The sequence below is a fragment of the Helicoverpa zea genome, chromosome 6 (assembly GCF_022581195.2).
Source record: "Helicoverpa zea isolate HzStark_Cry1AcR chromosome 6, ilHelZeax1.1, whole genome shotgun sequence".
Taxonomy (NCBI): domain Eukaryota; kingdom Metazoa; phylum Arthropoda; class Insecta; order Lepidoptera; family Noctuidae; genus Helicoverpa; species Helicoverpa zea.
The window spans coordinates 8,697,689-8,714,827 of NC_061457.1; the positions used below are offsets into that span (position 1 = coordinate 8,697,689).

At 35.8% G+C, this 17,139-nt stretch overlaps 1 protein-coding gene across 6 annotated transcripts in view; it reads right to left on the reverse strand.

The window, feature by feature from the left end:
• LOC124631520 (transmembrane ascorbate-dependent reductase CYB561) overlaps positions 1-17,139 on the reverse strand; it is a 71,674-nt gene that overhangs the window by 13,074 nt on the left and 41,461 nt on the right. The window contains exon 1 of one of the 6 annotated variants that reach the window (XM_047165957.1): positions 3,909-4,015. The exons of the other annotated variants lie outside the window; for them this stretch is intronic. Within the exon in view, the coding sequence (XP_047021913.1) occupies positions 3,909-3,946 (38 nt within the window). The 5' untranslated portion in view covers positions 3,947-4,015. Of the gene's footprint in view, positions 1-3,908; positions 4,016-17,139 lie in introns of those variants that run through there. 6 annotated transcript variants of the gene reach the window in all.

Genomic DNA, 17,139 nt, shown 5'->3' on the forward strand with positions numbered 1-17,139 from the left:
GCGATCATTGAAAAGTAGTATTACTACATAGATAACAAAATATACTTGTTACTTCTGTTATAAGGAAAGACTAGATTTTATCCGATAATGCAATTAGCAAAAGCTACATCTTGCATTTTAACAGTAGCACGTAAACCTTCTCCATTACATAAAAAGTACCTTTCTTTTGTGCACTCAAAATTATGGCTTCATTTTAACATATTTCTTTTTTATGAATCTGCAAAAGTCACCTTTAAAACAGTAATCAATAACATGTTTTGTGAATGTAACTTATTGTACGTATTCCATAACGGTTTGCACGTATTATTACAACATATTTTAAGTACTACACAATTGTTCTCATTTGGAAACAAGCCATTTACGTATTTCTTTAATAACTAGTCTTTCTTTGTTAAGTCAAAGACTTTGAAACCGCGAGATTAGTTTAGTGATTACTTTTTACGTAATTTTGCTACGAGTTAAATTTACAATTAGTAATCGTAAACTTCCAATCGATGTTTATTACATTATTTATAGTGATATAATGATAGGGAAGATCCGGGTTCTTTTTCCGTATTGGAAATGGTTTTTTTAAACTAAAGTGACCACCTTATGTATACCAGTTAAAGGTTCCAGTACTCGTTGCATTTACGTGTACGTCCCTATTTTAAACGACATTAATGTTGACTTAAAAGAATTTGTAAGGTGTCAAAACACACATTAAGTAATTTCTGTGTTGAATTTTCTGTTGATGATGATGATGATTGATGTTATCGGGCTATCGGGTTTTGTTGTGAGAAATTTTCAATGCAGCCCAATTTCAATTCGATGACATTATTAGCAGCGTAAATAATAAATACGTTTCTGCGTAACCTTTCGTGTCTTCACTAAAAAAAGTCTTGTTTGTTGATACAAATTATGGTATAATACCAGTCTAATCTCACTGCCGTATTTAATTGTAACTTGTTTTCTCTCGGCATTGAAGTAGATGCGTATCTTGACACTCGCATTAATGTCGCGGTATTTAAACTGGAACAAACTGTGTAAATTGTTACTGCATGCGTTGTGTACTTGGACAGCTTATCTGATAACTTGATGAATACCTTAATTCATGGAAGTAGAATGAGTAACTCTGATTAATGTACGAAAATTACATGCAATTTAAGTCAAGAAAATATCACAGGCTTGTGGTCCAAATGTTTTGGGCAAAGTTGCGTTGACCTCAACGTGTAGAGAAAATAGCTAGCATAATAGCTAGTATAAATGAATGACGCTCCTTCATTCATGATAAAGTCGTTATGAAAGTCTTCAGTGAAAAGAAGATTTCCCACAAGCGTTGGTCAAAGGCTAGCTCCAACAACTCAATATATCTAACCCACTAACACTAATGCCATCTCAGAACTAAACACATTACGATGCGCTTCGTACATGTTTTTCGCGTTAGGAGATACCTACCGGATGATATGAAAGTCACTATTACCAGAAACGCACATTAACAACAATAATAATTGCTTTAGCTCCAATATCTTTAATTCCATCGATATCAATTTATGAAAAGCCAGTTTTACATATATGAATATTTATGTTGACAGAAAAAAACAAAATGGGAATGCGCTATCTCGCCATAGCGACACATGAAAGCTGCCACTGGAAACAGACATGACTAGATTTCCATTGAAGTAGCATTAGAAAGCTCAGGCTTGTTATATAACCTATATGTGGAAAACCATAGTTTTAAACGAAGCGAACGAATGTGCTGTGTGTATGATCTGGTTAATAATAATGCGCAACCAATCAATGAAAAACAAAGGTCGTTCTCAAAATAAGGAAGTGTCAAGTTATGTTTAATAATCTCTCTCGTTAACAAAGACGACTTAAAGTAAATATTGCAATTATACAACTTTCTTGTCTGGGAAAATGAAGCAAAGTGTATACTACAATTCGGTAACACGATCATGAAGATCCGTAATTATTTGTGGAAACAATACTGGAGCGTACTCAACTTATTTTTTAATAACCTTTGTTGGCAGAGTGTCCGTCCCTCCGGCAGCTTTTGTTTCCCGCCAGCTACGGAACGTTCAACACAAAAGCATTCGTTCATTCGTTCGTTCTGCGGTTCGTTCCATTTAATGAGGAAGTGCTCTAGAAAAACTACGGTACAATTATTGTTACGAAATGCTACCGTTCCGTCGTATGTAATTTGTACCGCTTACATAGTCGCATAAGCAATCTCCCCGTGCGAGATTTATGTTACGATCGAACATTACAAAAAATAGCAGATACGAGTTACTAGAATTACAATGACTTGCATGTTCAGGTGTAAATTATGAGTTAGGTGCATTGTGCATTAGCTACACTTTTAATTTCAGTGATTGAATGAGATTGGCCGAGTTAGTAGCTGAAAATTTCAAGGCCACCTTAACTCATTTTGCGCATGCAATTGAGTCAAAAGTCGCTGAAATAAATAACTATTAATTTAAAAATTGCTGCAGTAATTTTAAAGAGCACTTAGCATAGCGTAAAATATACCGCATTCCCAGCAATAAAATATCTAGTACCTATTGCAAATAACAAACTACGTTGCACGCGAGTGAAACAGCTCAAAACCTCGCTATACAAATATCTGTCAGAGCTTTGCTTTCTTCCTTATTCCCTTCCCATGAATAAGGGAATAGAAACGTGCAAACATGGATATTGAGGACGGCGCATATTTACGATGTGTCGTGCAGCCTCACTGTACCGTCACCACAGATTATTGAGCAAATGGAGTGAGCCTTTGCTGGGGAGCTACAGCTTTTGCACTTCGGTAGTCACAAAGGACTGATTTTTTTGCTAAGATAGGTACTATTAGCGAAGTTTTCGAATCATTTTCGTTCTCATTTTACGGCAGCATTTGGATATGAAGAGGACTTAGAAAACTAAATAATCGCATGTTACAGAAATGATTTGATAAAACTAATAAGTACAATTCTTATCTACTAAGATATTTTCTATAGATAAATTGAGAAACATGAGCAAAGCTACCATTCCATGATTCACTATTCCATGGTGATGATCATCTGTCGCGCCTGTCTGTCGTGGTTGCCGTTGCATGTGTAAAGCCATTTCATCGCTGTTGTATGCAATACACTGACCCACTTCTCACATACACAACACACATCTGGCGTATTTTCTAATAAATACAATTGCCTATGGTAATTACCTAAAACTGTTTTGTGTTTTTAATTGAATCTGAATATTTAATTGTCGTTAATGATGATGACATGACATTTCACACACATCTTTTTACCAACATAGTAAGTAACGGTCTCTAATAACTTATGACATTGTTCTGTATACAGAGGCCAACCATCCCATTCACTGACACATCTGTTTGCGTCATCTAAAGATGCGTGCACTTCATTACGGATATCTTAATTACAAAACTGAATCACATTATGTAGTAGTTGTGTAAGCGGCAACTGTTTCAATCAAAGCATGCGCGAGTTGTCGATAAGCAATATTAATTGTGGTGCGATTTGTGCGGCCGACTGGTAAATTGAGCTCACTTCAGCATCGATATCCCACGCTCTAGTGGTCCTGCACCTTACCAACGAATGATAGTAATATTACTTCAAACAATTCAGGAATAAACACGCAATAACACACAAACAATAGATAAAATAACGATGACCGTTATTTTATCTATTGTTCCAAAATGGGTCAAAATCTTTAAAAAGACAACACTATTTTCAGAAATGCAGGTTTTTAATCGGCTTTGGAAGCAACTGTGTCCGTGCAGCTTAGTAAGACAAAGTTTCTTCACAAACTTCTAAGAACTTACCTGCAAGTTTGAAAGTCCCGAGTTACTAGAACAGTCCCAGCAATCAACTCAAACGTCAGACACAGAATATCAAAAAATAAGGTAAATGTCGTAAAAAATTACGTACCGAAGTGGTGCGGGCCGAATAATAAATTCGTGCTTCATTGTGAAAAACACAACTTACAGTGTACTGTTACAATAAATCTTCAGTCTAAATCTGGATTATCTTTGATTGAACGAATGGATATCAGACACTGCTTTATTTACTTATCTTCAAACTCTGACTGAGACAAAAATCATTGAAATAAATATCAACATTTGGGTTTGCGAAAATTTGCGAATTATAAATAAGCAATTGAGATCTGGCATCATATTTTTAGTAACGTTAATTTGTGAATTTCGAAAGAAAATGCAAACTAAGTATTTAAGGCCGTATGATCGTGTTTGAAATGCCTATGATTTATTGTAATTTAATATTTAAGTTTCTTGAAAGCCAACAGAGGTAGGTATATATGTTTTCTTATCGTTAATTAAATACCCAACGTTACACAGGCTTAAAGGCATCTTCCCAGTTAGCCGAAACTGCAAACATGTCTAACTTCTAGCGGACTTGTCGTGTAGATCAACTCTCGCTTGGAAACTATCTCGTTCCTCAGCTCAGTGTAACAAACTTCTAATGCGACAAGACTAAGAACAACTACCTTCCGAACAAATATATTTACTTTCCTATAACTCACTGATAATAACTGTTCCGGATTTTATTGATTTTCCTTGTAATTGTCGCTATCGGTAAACTGACTTAACAAATACTTTTTCTCATAAGATTAATAGAAAAACTTTACGTAATGTTGACGAGCGGGTTCTATAACTATCTGAAGGCTACCGATATTTGTAGGTATATCCCTTGAATAGCTTCCGCAAGCGGTTTCACTCGCGTCCCCTGGGAACAACCCCGTGTACCCGTTTTAAAATTAGCCTATAGCCTTCCTCGATACACGGGCTTCACTGAATCATTTTTTTTTCTGTAGCTCCTGAAATTAGCGTTCAAGCAAAGAAAAAAGCTCTTTACCTTTCAAATATTATTATATGGGCTGTTAAGAGGAGATATATGTTATATAATAAAATTTTCTAACCTTCTGTATAATATTTTGTATGATAATAAAAGTGCAGTATAAGCATTAGACATACGAGCTTGCTAATGACATTGAAATTACAAGTGCAGCAAACGGTATTGCGTGCACCTGCCACTTTTTATTCATTATAATTATCTCACCTGGAAATACGAATAATGTTTTCCTCTTATAGATCGATGTTTATCATAAAAATCGTGTGTTAGCTTACCTAGAACCATATGTGAAACCTTGACGTTAGTGAAGGTTCTAACTTAAATGCCAATTTTCAAGAACTTAAATATGTATATAAGCATTTTTTCACATTAGATTCGCATGAAGAATAAAAAAGCTGTTTTTATTTCATTAAAGTATTCTAATCTGGTTTCATTACCTGAATATTCGTCGTTTCAATATCATTACAAAGAATTGCGTAGCCATGTTGAATTTTCCATTCCTTCGTTCGAGGAAAACAATCTCGCCTATTTTATTAAGGAAATGAAATTTGCTATGTACCCAATACTTTGATTAATACAAGCTGTTGATTTGCATCCGTGCCATAGTCAAGGACGTAAATATGCTAATGATTCTCGACCCAAATCAACGAAAAAATGGGTAGGTAATTTTTTCATGTTTTTTTCTTATTTACGTATATCCGTCAGTGTAACCCAGCCGTACTTTAATTCGGCGCGTGTGTTACTAGCCTTACTACCGCGCTGCGCACTCACACAAACGCAAACGATACATGCACAAAGCATACGCAACGATCGTTCAATAAAAATCGTAGATCATCCAGCCTACCCAAATTCACCCAATCACAGTGCGAGTACTCCCACACACTCGCCTCGCCGCTCCCCGCGTGCCCTTGAAGCCGGAACAAACAAGCGCCGACGGCAAGCAGTGTGTTTGATGTCGCCGCCGCTGCTGCGTACGTGCGCTTTGAATTCCGCGACGTGTAGGTACAAAGTGCGAGATGACGGAAAACTACACGAACACGAGTTGGTGGCGATGGTCCGCCTGTATGCGATCAGTGACAACAGTGTACTAACAGCCATCCATCCTCCGAGCCTTTTCCCAATCATGTTGGGGTCGGCTTCCAGTCTAACCGGATTCAGCTGAGTACCAGTGCTTTACAAGAAGCGACTGCCTATCTGACCTCCTCAACCCAGTTACCCGGGCAACCCGATACCCCTTGGTTAGACTGGTGTCAGACTTACTGGCTTCTGACTACCCGTTACGACTGCCAAGGATGTGCAATGACAGCCGTACATACCTACCTATGTTCCGGGAAATGTTTACCGACCGGGAACCCTCATCACGGAGGGTCATGCTGGTCATGTGACAGACTTATGTGCTAGGACCGTTAACTTAGTGCTTTCGACACATTAAAAACGAATGTGATAGTGTTATGTTAGCTGAAGGACAACCAGCTACTTCGTCGTGCTCGATTGTGCCAAGAGTGTGAAGGTGACAGCTTTGAACAGTACCTCCGGGTAACTAAACTAGGTAATTTATTTATTTGTACATTTTGTAAATACGTAGTCAGCTTAATCAATTTTATTAGTGTAAATAAGTTGATTTCTTAACCACGCCAATAATACCTACGAGCCGAAAGAATCACCTCGTGCCTACACTTAACTAACACATCTTTCACCAATTTAATCGAAAAGTAAAAACAAAATTACTACGAAATCTTTACGCTGAATGTTAAAGCAAACCGAAAATGTTATCAATCAGCTGTTAACAGGTCAGTGAACTTTCCTTTAGCGCACTAGTATTACGTCATTAATAAGATTTCCGTGTTCCAAGGTCCTAAGACCGTTAAGAAGGAAGCAAAATTTCTAATTATTAACCAATTTAATTCAAAAATAAAAACTAAATCACTGCGAAAACTTTATGCTGAAAGATAAAGCAAAACGAACATTTTATCAATCAGCTGTTAACATGTTAGTGAACTTTCTTTCGCGCACTAGTATTGCTTATTACTGTAGTTAATAAGATATCTGTGTTAAAATGCTCAAAAATTAGTAAGTAAAGTAAAACGAAGTTAATGACAATAATGAAGGTGATTTTCGAAACTTTAGGTAAAATGATTGCTATCGCGTATCACTCGGTCTCGCTCGCTCGCGCGCTCGCGCTGTCATGTCGTAGATAAGACACTCACACATCGACACTCACGCACACACGTAGACATTAGTTTTCTCTGTCTACGCACACATAGCTGCCATCACGCACACACTGTGGCCGCGGGGCAATTCTGTTATGATTTGTGTTTAACCGTGGGCTAAATTCTGAAATACCATGAAATTACAACATCAAAAAAAGCAGCGCATATTAGCTTTTTCCCACCTACCGTAATTCAAATCGATTATTTACGTATTTAATTTTAACCTCCTTGACTATGGCACGGATGCAAATCAACAGCTTGTATAATCAAAGATTGTAATAAATCAAAATCGTGAAACGAGTACCTAACAATTTATTTCCAATAAATTCATCAATTTAATTTCAAGATGGTGGCATTGACCTCGTCAAGAGTACCTATATGTAAAGGTTAGGAATGTAAATAATTGACTAAACGTTTCTCAGTATATAATAATACATGTTTATGTACGCCATTCACGACACTGGCTTCGTAAGAGTTTATACAATATCTTATAAACATTTACTTTTGATTGCTTGTCTATTTTGAATCATCGTAACCATCATATTTCCAATTTAAATTGTTACAGCAATTAATTAATGGATTAGACTGTTTTAATGATTACAGGCATAACAAACCTGAGTTCAGCTTTTCTTGGAAGTGGTGTATAATATTCGACAATTTCGAGAAAGTCAGTCAGTATTAGGTACCTAATGGAACCAATTCCCGATGAAATCAGTTTTAATTAGGCTTAAGAAAAGTGAATTTAAAAATATAAAGCGAACAACTTTTTCACTAATAATTATACCATACTTAGTTTATACTGTAATATGATTGGAAATGATTGAACGATTACGATTGGAACGATGAATTGAATTTGACGAAAAATATTACTCAATTCCTTTATTTTCTTTATTTTGTCAAATCCTAAACACAAAACCAAACTGTTCACAATTCAGTCAGGACAGGAACTTAAACAAAATACAAAGGTAAAGCTTAGGACTGGCTCAAAGTTTTTCCATCCCGTTTTTCTCAGAGGTTCACGAGTTCCGTAAAGTAACACATCAGTGAGTATTGACGGATTACCGCGCTGTGGGAAGAGCGGAAATTAAACGCACTACCACTTGATGAGCGTGAGAAACGCGCCGAGTATAATCGCACTAGGCTTTTTAAATCCACCGAGGTCAAGGTGCTGTAAACGTAATCACTGAGATGCTTCTTTTTACTTTTTTTAACGGCATGTGAAAATCGACATAATGCCGCAAAGCCTCACCTTGACTTTAAACATTTTTAATATATGCACCAGAAAAGAAAGTATTTTTTAATGTCGACACGCGATTTTTCTACTTGTCATGTAAAATATGTATATAATTTATAACGGTGATTTCATAGTGGAAATGCAATGCAACCTCTATTATGCGCAAAAATAATGTATGCACACAAAAAACTTAGCCTAATAGGCTCTGAAGAATGAGGAAATTTTGCACTCACTAATTAATAACAAAAAATAAATGTAGCACTACTTTTTGCCTTGAAACAAGTCTTCAAACAAACACGTTTTCTCGGCCCACATTACATTAATTCTTGTAAATTGTGGCCCAAGTGAAGTATAACAGACAGTTTAGCGAGGCGCCCAATAAATGGTAAAAAGTGGCCCACTGACCGTTTGCTAACGGTAAAAGAAACTACGCCTGTTTTCACTATCGGTTTTGTGGTCAATCTTGCTTAGCAAAGCGAACAGGTTCATTTGCTTGTCTAGATAGGTACACTGCAGGTACATGATGTTAGATTAAGCTGCTTGGCTGAACAAATCAATTAGTGTGGCTGACTAAATGTGCTGCGATGTTAAACAGTAGAGAATAGGTCGATGGAGAGAGAAACCCGAAACGTAAGGCTCACGTGACATTTTCATATTTGAGTATTCTCGATACAGGAAGCCACGTGCCTAGACGAGTAATATTCGTAGTATTTCTGTTCTCCGCCGCTCGACTGCAACCTACTTTCCAGGCAGATAAAGGAAGCACTAGCTTATTTATGGAAGTGCATTACACCAATTTTCTTTGAAATATGTTCTGCATACTCTAAAGTCACGTAGCTGTGGCTTTTGCTACGTGGAAAGTTGTTTTAGCTTTGCTATTTAAATTCAGCTTATCATGCGCTTCAGTTAACTTGTCAATTTATATATTTACCCCTAAAATTGTTTGCTGATACATATAAGAACACAATGTAGTATTCAGCAGAACAATATAATTTGTAATCATTTTCTTTCATTAATCTTATTTTTATCACTTGGAGAGGCCTATGTCCAGCAGTGGACTGCGATAGGCTGATGATGATGATGATGATGATGATGAATCTTATTTTTAATCAAACACAAACAAAGTTGTCAAGTATAAAGAAAATCAATAATGAAACAACAAAAGTTCTTTATCCGTTACGCCAGTATTCACATTTCAATTGACACAAATGCCAAAAATCCCTGAACATTGAACACAGGCAGTAACAATGCTGAAACTAACAGTTCTCATTAGGGGCTTTTGATTAGGCCGCGTAATCCCGGCTGGATGAAAAGCCAGCCAGTCGTCTAATTAACTATTCAGAGACACGTGTGCAGATCAAAGGGGTGAATGCACGTGTACGACCGGCTTACGGGTCCGTGTGCCATGCTAAGTTAATAAAATCGAGCTTGTTCGCTTTGTACAAAATTAACAACCATTTTCTGCTAAATTTGGGTATAGAACCAGACACATTTATAATTAAACCAGTTAATTAAGAATTCCAATTTCCAATGCGGCAGATATTTACAAACAGATTTTGTGTGTGGATTTTTGCTCACCAGTGTACACAGCACAAAGCCTTTTTAATCAAATGATGGATCGCGAGAAAATTTGGCTGATCTGTCCCATGTCGGTGCTCTCTCCTCCATCATATTTATGTCATCAATTTTACTCACAGGAAGATATTTCCATGAAAATATTTTCTTTATTGATGTTGATCGCTTTACTACCATAATTATTATATCACTCAATATTCTTCTACGACGTACATAAACTACGTAATACAACATACACGTAACACAACATGTGTTCGTAAGAAGATTATATGGAAATAAAAACAACAGCAATAGAATATATTATCATAAGAAATAGGGTAGAAGAGGAATGCCTGTAGGTATACCATTTGTGAATAAACATGGCTTACAGCTGATTATTTACGCATTACTTTGTTTAAGAAACATTCGCTTTTGAGAATATGTACTTCATTTAGTGGTCGCATCGTCCCTTAAAACAAAATTCCTTGTAATTCTTCTGACTACTAGTAGTCAGCAAGATTTCATGATCAACTAGCAAATCATGAATCCCAGAAATCTTAAAATTATAAATATTTGCTAGGTGTCCACAATTTTTCAAACATTTTCGAGTGTTGGCGTATACTTCTGTTACTTCAAACGATAAAAGTTTCCGTAGAAGAAAAGCGCCCAATAATTATGGCTTATTATTTATAACAGTAAAGCTCCATTAAACCAAGCATCATGTTATAATGTTATGTGTATCATTAAAAGTCTCTCACAATGAGTGATTAGCTGCGTACATATTGCGATCAATGCGCATTATGTGCAAATTGACAACTTTTTATATGCGAAAGTTCCATACTCTATACAATAACTCTTGCATTTCCTATTACTAAGAATCGATATGCGATAGTAAGTGAAGCTTGACTTCAATGGGCAATTAACACCTTTCAAATGACTGCTTCTTTAGTTATGAAGTGGTTTAGTTTATAAGTATCTACGCTTGTATTAAATTGTCCTTCAGAAAGGTAAGTACCTACTTAATTTCATTATGAGTAGGTACGGCATTCCGAGTTTTAATTAGTCAAGTAGGGTTTCCTTTTGATCGACTGTTATGGGTCAAATAAACATAAAAGAGCTAATGATAGAATGAGTATCTACCGAAAAAAGTAGTAATTACGAAAATGTTGGACCGAATTTTACAACTGGGAATGCAACTACACTACACTACATGAACATAATTGAATAACATGCATGAACATAATAGTAGCTCTTCACCACAAAATACACGGGACTTTATTGAATATATTTTATTCAGCACATACGCTGTGAGTGCAGTGGCTGTCCAAGTCATAAAAGTTTTACAACATTGAGAGTAAAGAGCGAGCTTTAAAACGAAACTTGGCAGTTACGTGCCTTGTAATATAAAAAAAAGGTTTTCAATCCAAATAAAATGAGGCATGTAATTTTAATCATGGCCTCAGTTTTAGGTTTTTAGTTCGTAAGATAGAATGTCATCCAGTGAAAAAAATCACGAGATTTAATCGTACTTGATAATAAAAAATAAATAAATGCTCCAAATTATGTAAATATCATAAAGGGTATTCCTGTTTGTAGACAGGCAATTACAGCTGTTTTATTTGCTCAGTTGCGTGTCCAATGACACGTTGTGTGTGACGTGTTAACTAGCCATAAAAATATCAGCTCTATCAAAGGGTATGTGAATAAAAGGTATTCTGTAATTTATTTAGTACAGGACATTTATAATGTAGGAACACAATAAGATTTTTAAGTCATTTACACTTTTTGCGCTGAACATGGTCTATGTTTAACATGAGTATGGGATAAAGACTCCCCGGGACGCGGGTGAATCGGCGTTAAACTTATAGTGTATACAATTTTACCTTCCATGGCAATGCTTAGTTTAATAAAATACGATGATATGACTACACCTGCCAAAAATATGCACACTAAACGAACAGATAAGGAAGATCATTCTACGCAAATATTTTCACATGTGCCAAATTTCTTTTAACCGATAACAGAATGTATGTCATGCTGAGTACACAATAAAAGACTAAGTATGTTAGCTTCGCGTACATAGTACATTAGGTACATTAAGTTATGTGCAAAGTGGTAAGCAAAGGACCAGCAATAGGGCGCTAATCAGCTTCTAACCTACTGCACTACAAGGCTAGTAGGTACGAGATGCGATAAATACGAGAAATATTGTGTTCCCTTAATTATGGTGTTTTGATGCTATTGTGGTCCCTTAAGTAGATATGTCTTTGTTGAAGTTTACCGGTTGTTGCTGATTTTCTTTCTTTTTTCGCAACTTCGAAAATACTTAAAATGAAAGAACTAAGAATTCTTTTTAGATGTTTAAAAAATGCACCTTATTGATTCAAACAGTAATAGGTTTAGCGAGCAATAAGAAAGATGAAAACAAATCAATACCGAATAAAGATTTTAACATGCTATATAGCCCGGTGTACCTATGTGTAATGAATGAACGAAAAATACACTTATGAGATGAGCCACTACCGAGAACTTCCTAATGGACAAAGTTAATTAAGTAATGCTTGCGTACCTCAACCGTGGATAATACGCATCTTACGTTTATTAGTCACACATAGTGTTAACCTTATGAATTTTGAAAATTAAATGTTAATTTGCAAATATTCTTTAAATAAAATTAATTTTAAAATTAGTAACAACATAATAAAGACGAAAGAAACATCCAGCTTGTGAATATTTTGTTTCGTCTCTCTAGCTCACCTTGTAAAAGGCTAATTGGTTATACCGGAGCTAATAAAAAGTATAAAAATATATTATGCATGTTATAATTTATAATAAATATTTTGCAGTATAAAAAATAACCTAGTAATACACAGACTTGTCAAACAGAGTAATTTAAATTGACATAGTTTGAACACTAACGGTTCCTATTAGCAAGTGAGCAATAATTTCGAATGTAAATCAACATATGCGTGTTCCGGGTGAATTAGAATGTTTCCTTTGTGATCTCATTTAGTTGCAGAATTTTAATAACTGTTTTGCGGACACCACCCGAATAAACAGACTAGAAGAATTTGTTAAAGTCCCATGACGTTGGTTTCGACTATGATTCTATGATTTTGACTGACAGACTCCTGGTTTAAGCAGGTTTATAGTCACTTCATATTAACTTCTTTAATAGCAGTTCAGGGTTTGAATTTGCTGGCATAGCTAATCTATCTAAGCTATCCTCTACACTTAGCACTGATATAGCTGACAAAATCTCTGACCTAACTCTTCGAAAGGCGTCATTATATTCATATCTTTTAATTGCGAAACTTAATTAAAAGACGAAACTTATAGGTATATCAGTTTCGTCCATCGGTTCTGGTGAGCCACATTCCTTCGACGTATAAGCTGAATACGCAAGCGCAGTAGGACATCTGCTTAGTATGCCGGGCGACGCGACCACGGGAATCTTTCACCGACATACCTCCATCGATGTTCAACACTATGGCGTTTTTGTACGAGTTGCTATGGTGTTCTAAATTACTTTATTGGTGGAACACCTAACGGGATTGCGGTACTTAGGGTCAGAGCCAACTGTAAAATATTAGAGGTTGATTTTTATTTAGTGGTGCAGAAACTACTCTGGTGTAATCTTGCCTGTTGCTTCTTGTTGTGGTTAAAATAAGGGTGAGGTGTGTAGAGGGTGAGAACCCCTAAGCGTTAAATAATTTCGCTGTAGGTAGCTTCCAACATTCCGCAAAATATTGAAATAGGAGAGAAGCCAAATTTTACTCCAATTACGAAATGTGAATGAAACGGAATTGTTGCGCATAACTTATATATAAGTAGACTAATAGCAAATGCTAACGATTTACTATTTAACCAAATGATAGTAAATTCTTAGTACACCGCGTAGCATTGCAGGTTGTTGATTTATTGTTACATGATATCACGGAGATTTATAGGCTTGCTTTCAGATAAAACCTTATTCAAATAGTTACTTAGAAGCAGAAATTAAATTATCATTTTCATGAAATTTAGGCTCGTAATGCAAACAAATGCTTTTTAAGGTTGAGTCTCACAATTACCTACTAACAATTTAACGAGCACGTAACACTTTCAGCAGTGGTTTTTTGCCGCACCCTAAAAATTTTATGCTCAATTATCCCAGTCCCAAGATTATCTGCAGAACAGAAAAAGATTTATCCGCACGGAAATCAAACTCATAACACAGCAAAACACTCATCGGTTATCAAAAGCTTAGGTACCTAATCAAAATTTCCGTCAGCATCTATTATAAGATCTTGATACACATCTATATTTATTTAACCAGGTAAACATGTATACAGGTAAGTAGTTACTTACGTCAAAGATACAGGAAAGCAAAACCATGTACGTATCACCTACAGTTAACAGTGATCAATCAAAATTACTCTTCGCGAACTTCAAAAACTTCCCGAGAAGAGAGATAAGGCCACAAGGTCATGTTTCGCACACAGATTACCACAGATAAGGAACAACGGCGTGACACAGATAATAGACGGCCTTCGAGATAACGGACCTGTTGAAAATTATTTACGTAAATACCACGTGTTTACCTGTCTAATTGGATAACGGTAGCTGGGATACGTATTCAAAAATGATATTAATATTATGCTATTGAACTGTTGGATGAAATAAGTTTGTAATCTTCTTAACAAATTTTATTACTGCATCAATAACATTTTTGACTTTACCTAAGCCTCTAGGGAACTAGAAATCAGTATAAAAATCAAGATTAACCTCTTTACATTTCAGCCGTCGGAATTGGCTCACCAGTTCTGGTGTAAATGTGTTACAAAAAAGCTTGCAAACATCCCAATTGAAAACCTCGTCCTTTTTGGGAAGACGGTAAAAACATAATTTCGTCAATATACCAAGAGACATGACCCCCTCCATCCTCATAACCGTACTTCATCATCATACAAACCGCCAACACACACCCTAAAAACGCGATTACCGCAAACGCATCCTCCATGAATGACATTCTGCAACTGACGTTGCCAAAGAGCCATCGTTGGCTCAGATGTGGGACGATAACGCGCCATCACCGGCCACTATGCAAACTTAACGTGTGCATACATCATTCGTGACAGATGTCCGAATTACTACACCGCGACGTGGGAGAGAATCCTGCTATTGTTTGCAACCTGTCGATGTGGGTTAAGACCTCGAACTTAACAGGTGCATTACTTTCTACGTACTCCCTCTTGTACCTACTTAGTATAGTTGGTGTGGGTAGGTACGTATTGATTGGTTCGGTATTTGGAATTTAAGTTTAAATAAAACTATCGAACATAAGAAATCATACAATAGCTTCAAACTGTATGTATGATGACAAGTAGATACCTACCATAGAATTTTCTATTTTCCTGTTCGTCAATGCAAGTTCATAAGCACATATTGAATCGGGTACCAAAGCTTTTAGTTGTTGCCTGAATAACATTTCAATTTACCCAAAAACATTGAAGAGTTTAAATATAAATTAAGATGCAGCAAAAACATTAAATAACTGTCAATATGACTGCATTTCATTACGATTCAGAAATAAAAATTCTTAATCTCAACCTCTGAAATTGTAAAACACGATTTAAAGAACTTATCTCAAACCAGTTGATAATCATTCGGGGCTATTAAATTGAAATCCGATGACAGCTCCACAAAATTGTTGAAATATACGACCCTTTTTATAAGATAGCATTCGAGATCAAACGGTATGATTACCTTTCTCCGAACGATGCAATTTCCGGCTACGATTGTATCGTATCAGTGTTACCAAACAATAAAATGTTTTATCATAACAGTGACGTCACAAGTCACTGACCTCTCCAATTTGTCGCCACTGAGAATTATTGTTATTACTACAACATTCAGTTGAATTAAGATTTATTGTTATGTTCATTTGTATGCGTTTTGTATACCAAAGTTCATCTTTTGATTAGTTGGGCTAAGCTGCAATGCCATCAGATGTGTCAACGCAATTAATTCTGACATATCGTCGAAGGATTAGTAAATAGCCGTTGAATTTTGCGTTGTTGAAACGTTTTGCATGGAATTATTAATTTAATACAAGTTTTTTACAAGCAGGTATTTGTGAAATGCAGTCTAATGGAATTAAGTATAGGAAAAACTAATACGGGAAAAGGAGACTGTTATAACTTTTGTGGCATTGAGTACCACATAACTCAATGTTACTTTTTTATAATCAACAAATGATAAGTTACCAATTTTTCCTCAAAATAATATATTTATGGAAGCACTAAAATATTTAAAGTGTATTAAAACGTTCCTCAAGGTATCCGCTACCGCTTATGAAATATAACCATTGCTTTACAAAGATGTTTAAACCCCAGAAGCGATTGCCAAACACGCTCGCATCCTCTATTAATGTTCTAAGTTATGTACATGTGTCTTGTATCTACCAGCTTTGTCTTATTCCAACGCGTTATAGATGAGACGTGCATGTCTAGGCACTTTATATTTAGTAGGTACCGAAATACTTTAGACATAAAATTGTGCAAATAAGTACATACCCAGCTATTTCCAAGTCCATTCGTACGTTTTTATTTAGAAGAAGAAACATCGTCTCCATAGACCTCAGATCAACCAATTTAAGAAACTTCGTTAGGTAATTACCAATCGTTATTACAAAGAGGCAGTTATAAATATTATAAGACTCTCAGACTAATTTCTCAAGCCAAATATAATCAAGTAGGCTTACCTCAAAAGCAGTTACGTAAATATGACTAAGAGCTCGATAACAATTAACTACTCTTCGCGTTTAAGAATTAGTTAAGGTTAAACTGATTCTTATCTAACTCGGGTAATTAGTAAAGATGAGCTGTTTGTTACTAGTACTGATAAAAGTTAACTTTTAAATTGGAGCTATTGTGAGCAATTGATTGGATCTATGTAAATTTGTACGCCTGACATGGCAAAACATATTGAAACTGTAAATAAATGTAACACCTTTATAACATATGTTTTTAACAAATAAATTTATCTTTATCTTTATCTTTATGTAAATAGATATGTACCACCTACAGAAAAGTATTAAATAGCAGTACCAAGGTCCAGAGAAAGGTCTTTATTGACGAGCAAATCTGTGAGCTTTAACCAGTGTAACAAGAGTGGTAATTTCTTGTAAAGTGAAACTGGGAAACGTCCATGGCATTTACGTAATTACGGAACGCACAGTCCGTGAGGCGGCGTCACCATGGCAACGCTCTGATACCCCCATGAAAGTGAAACTCAGGTAGATGACCTACAC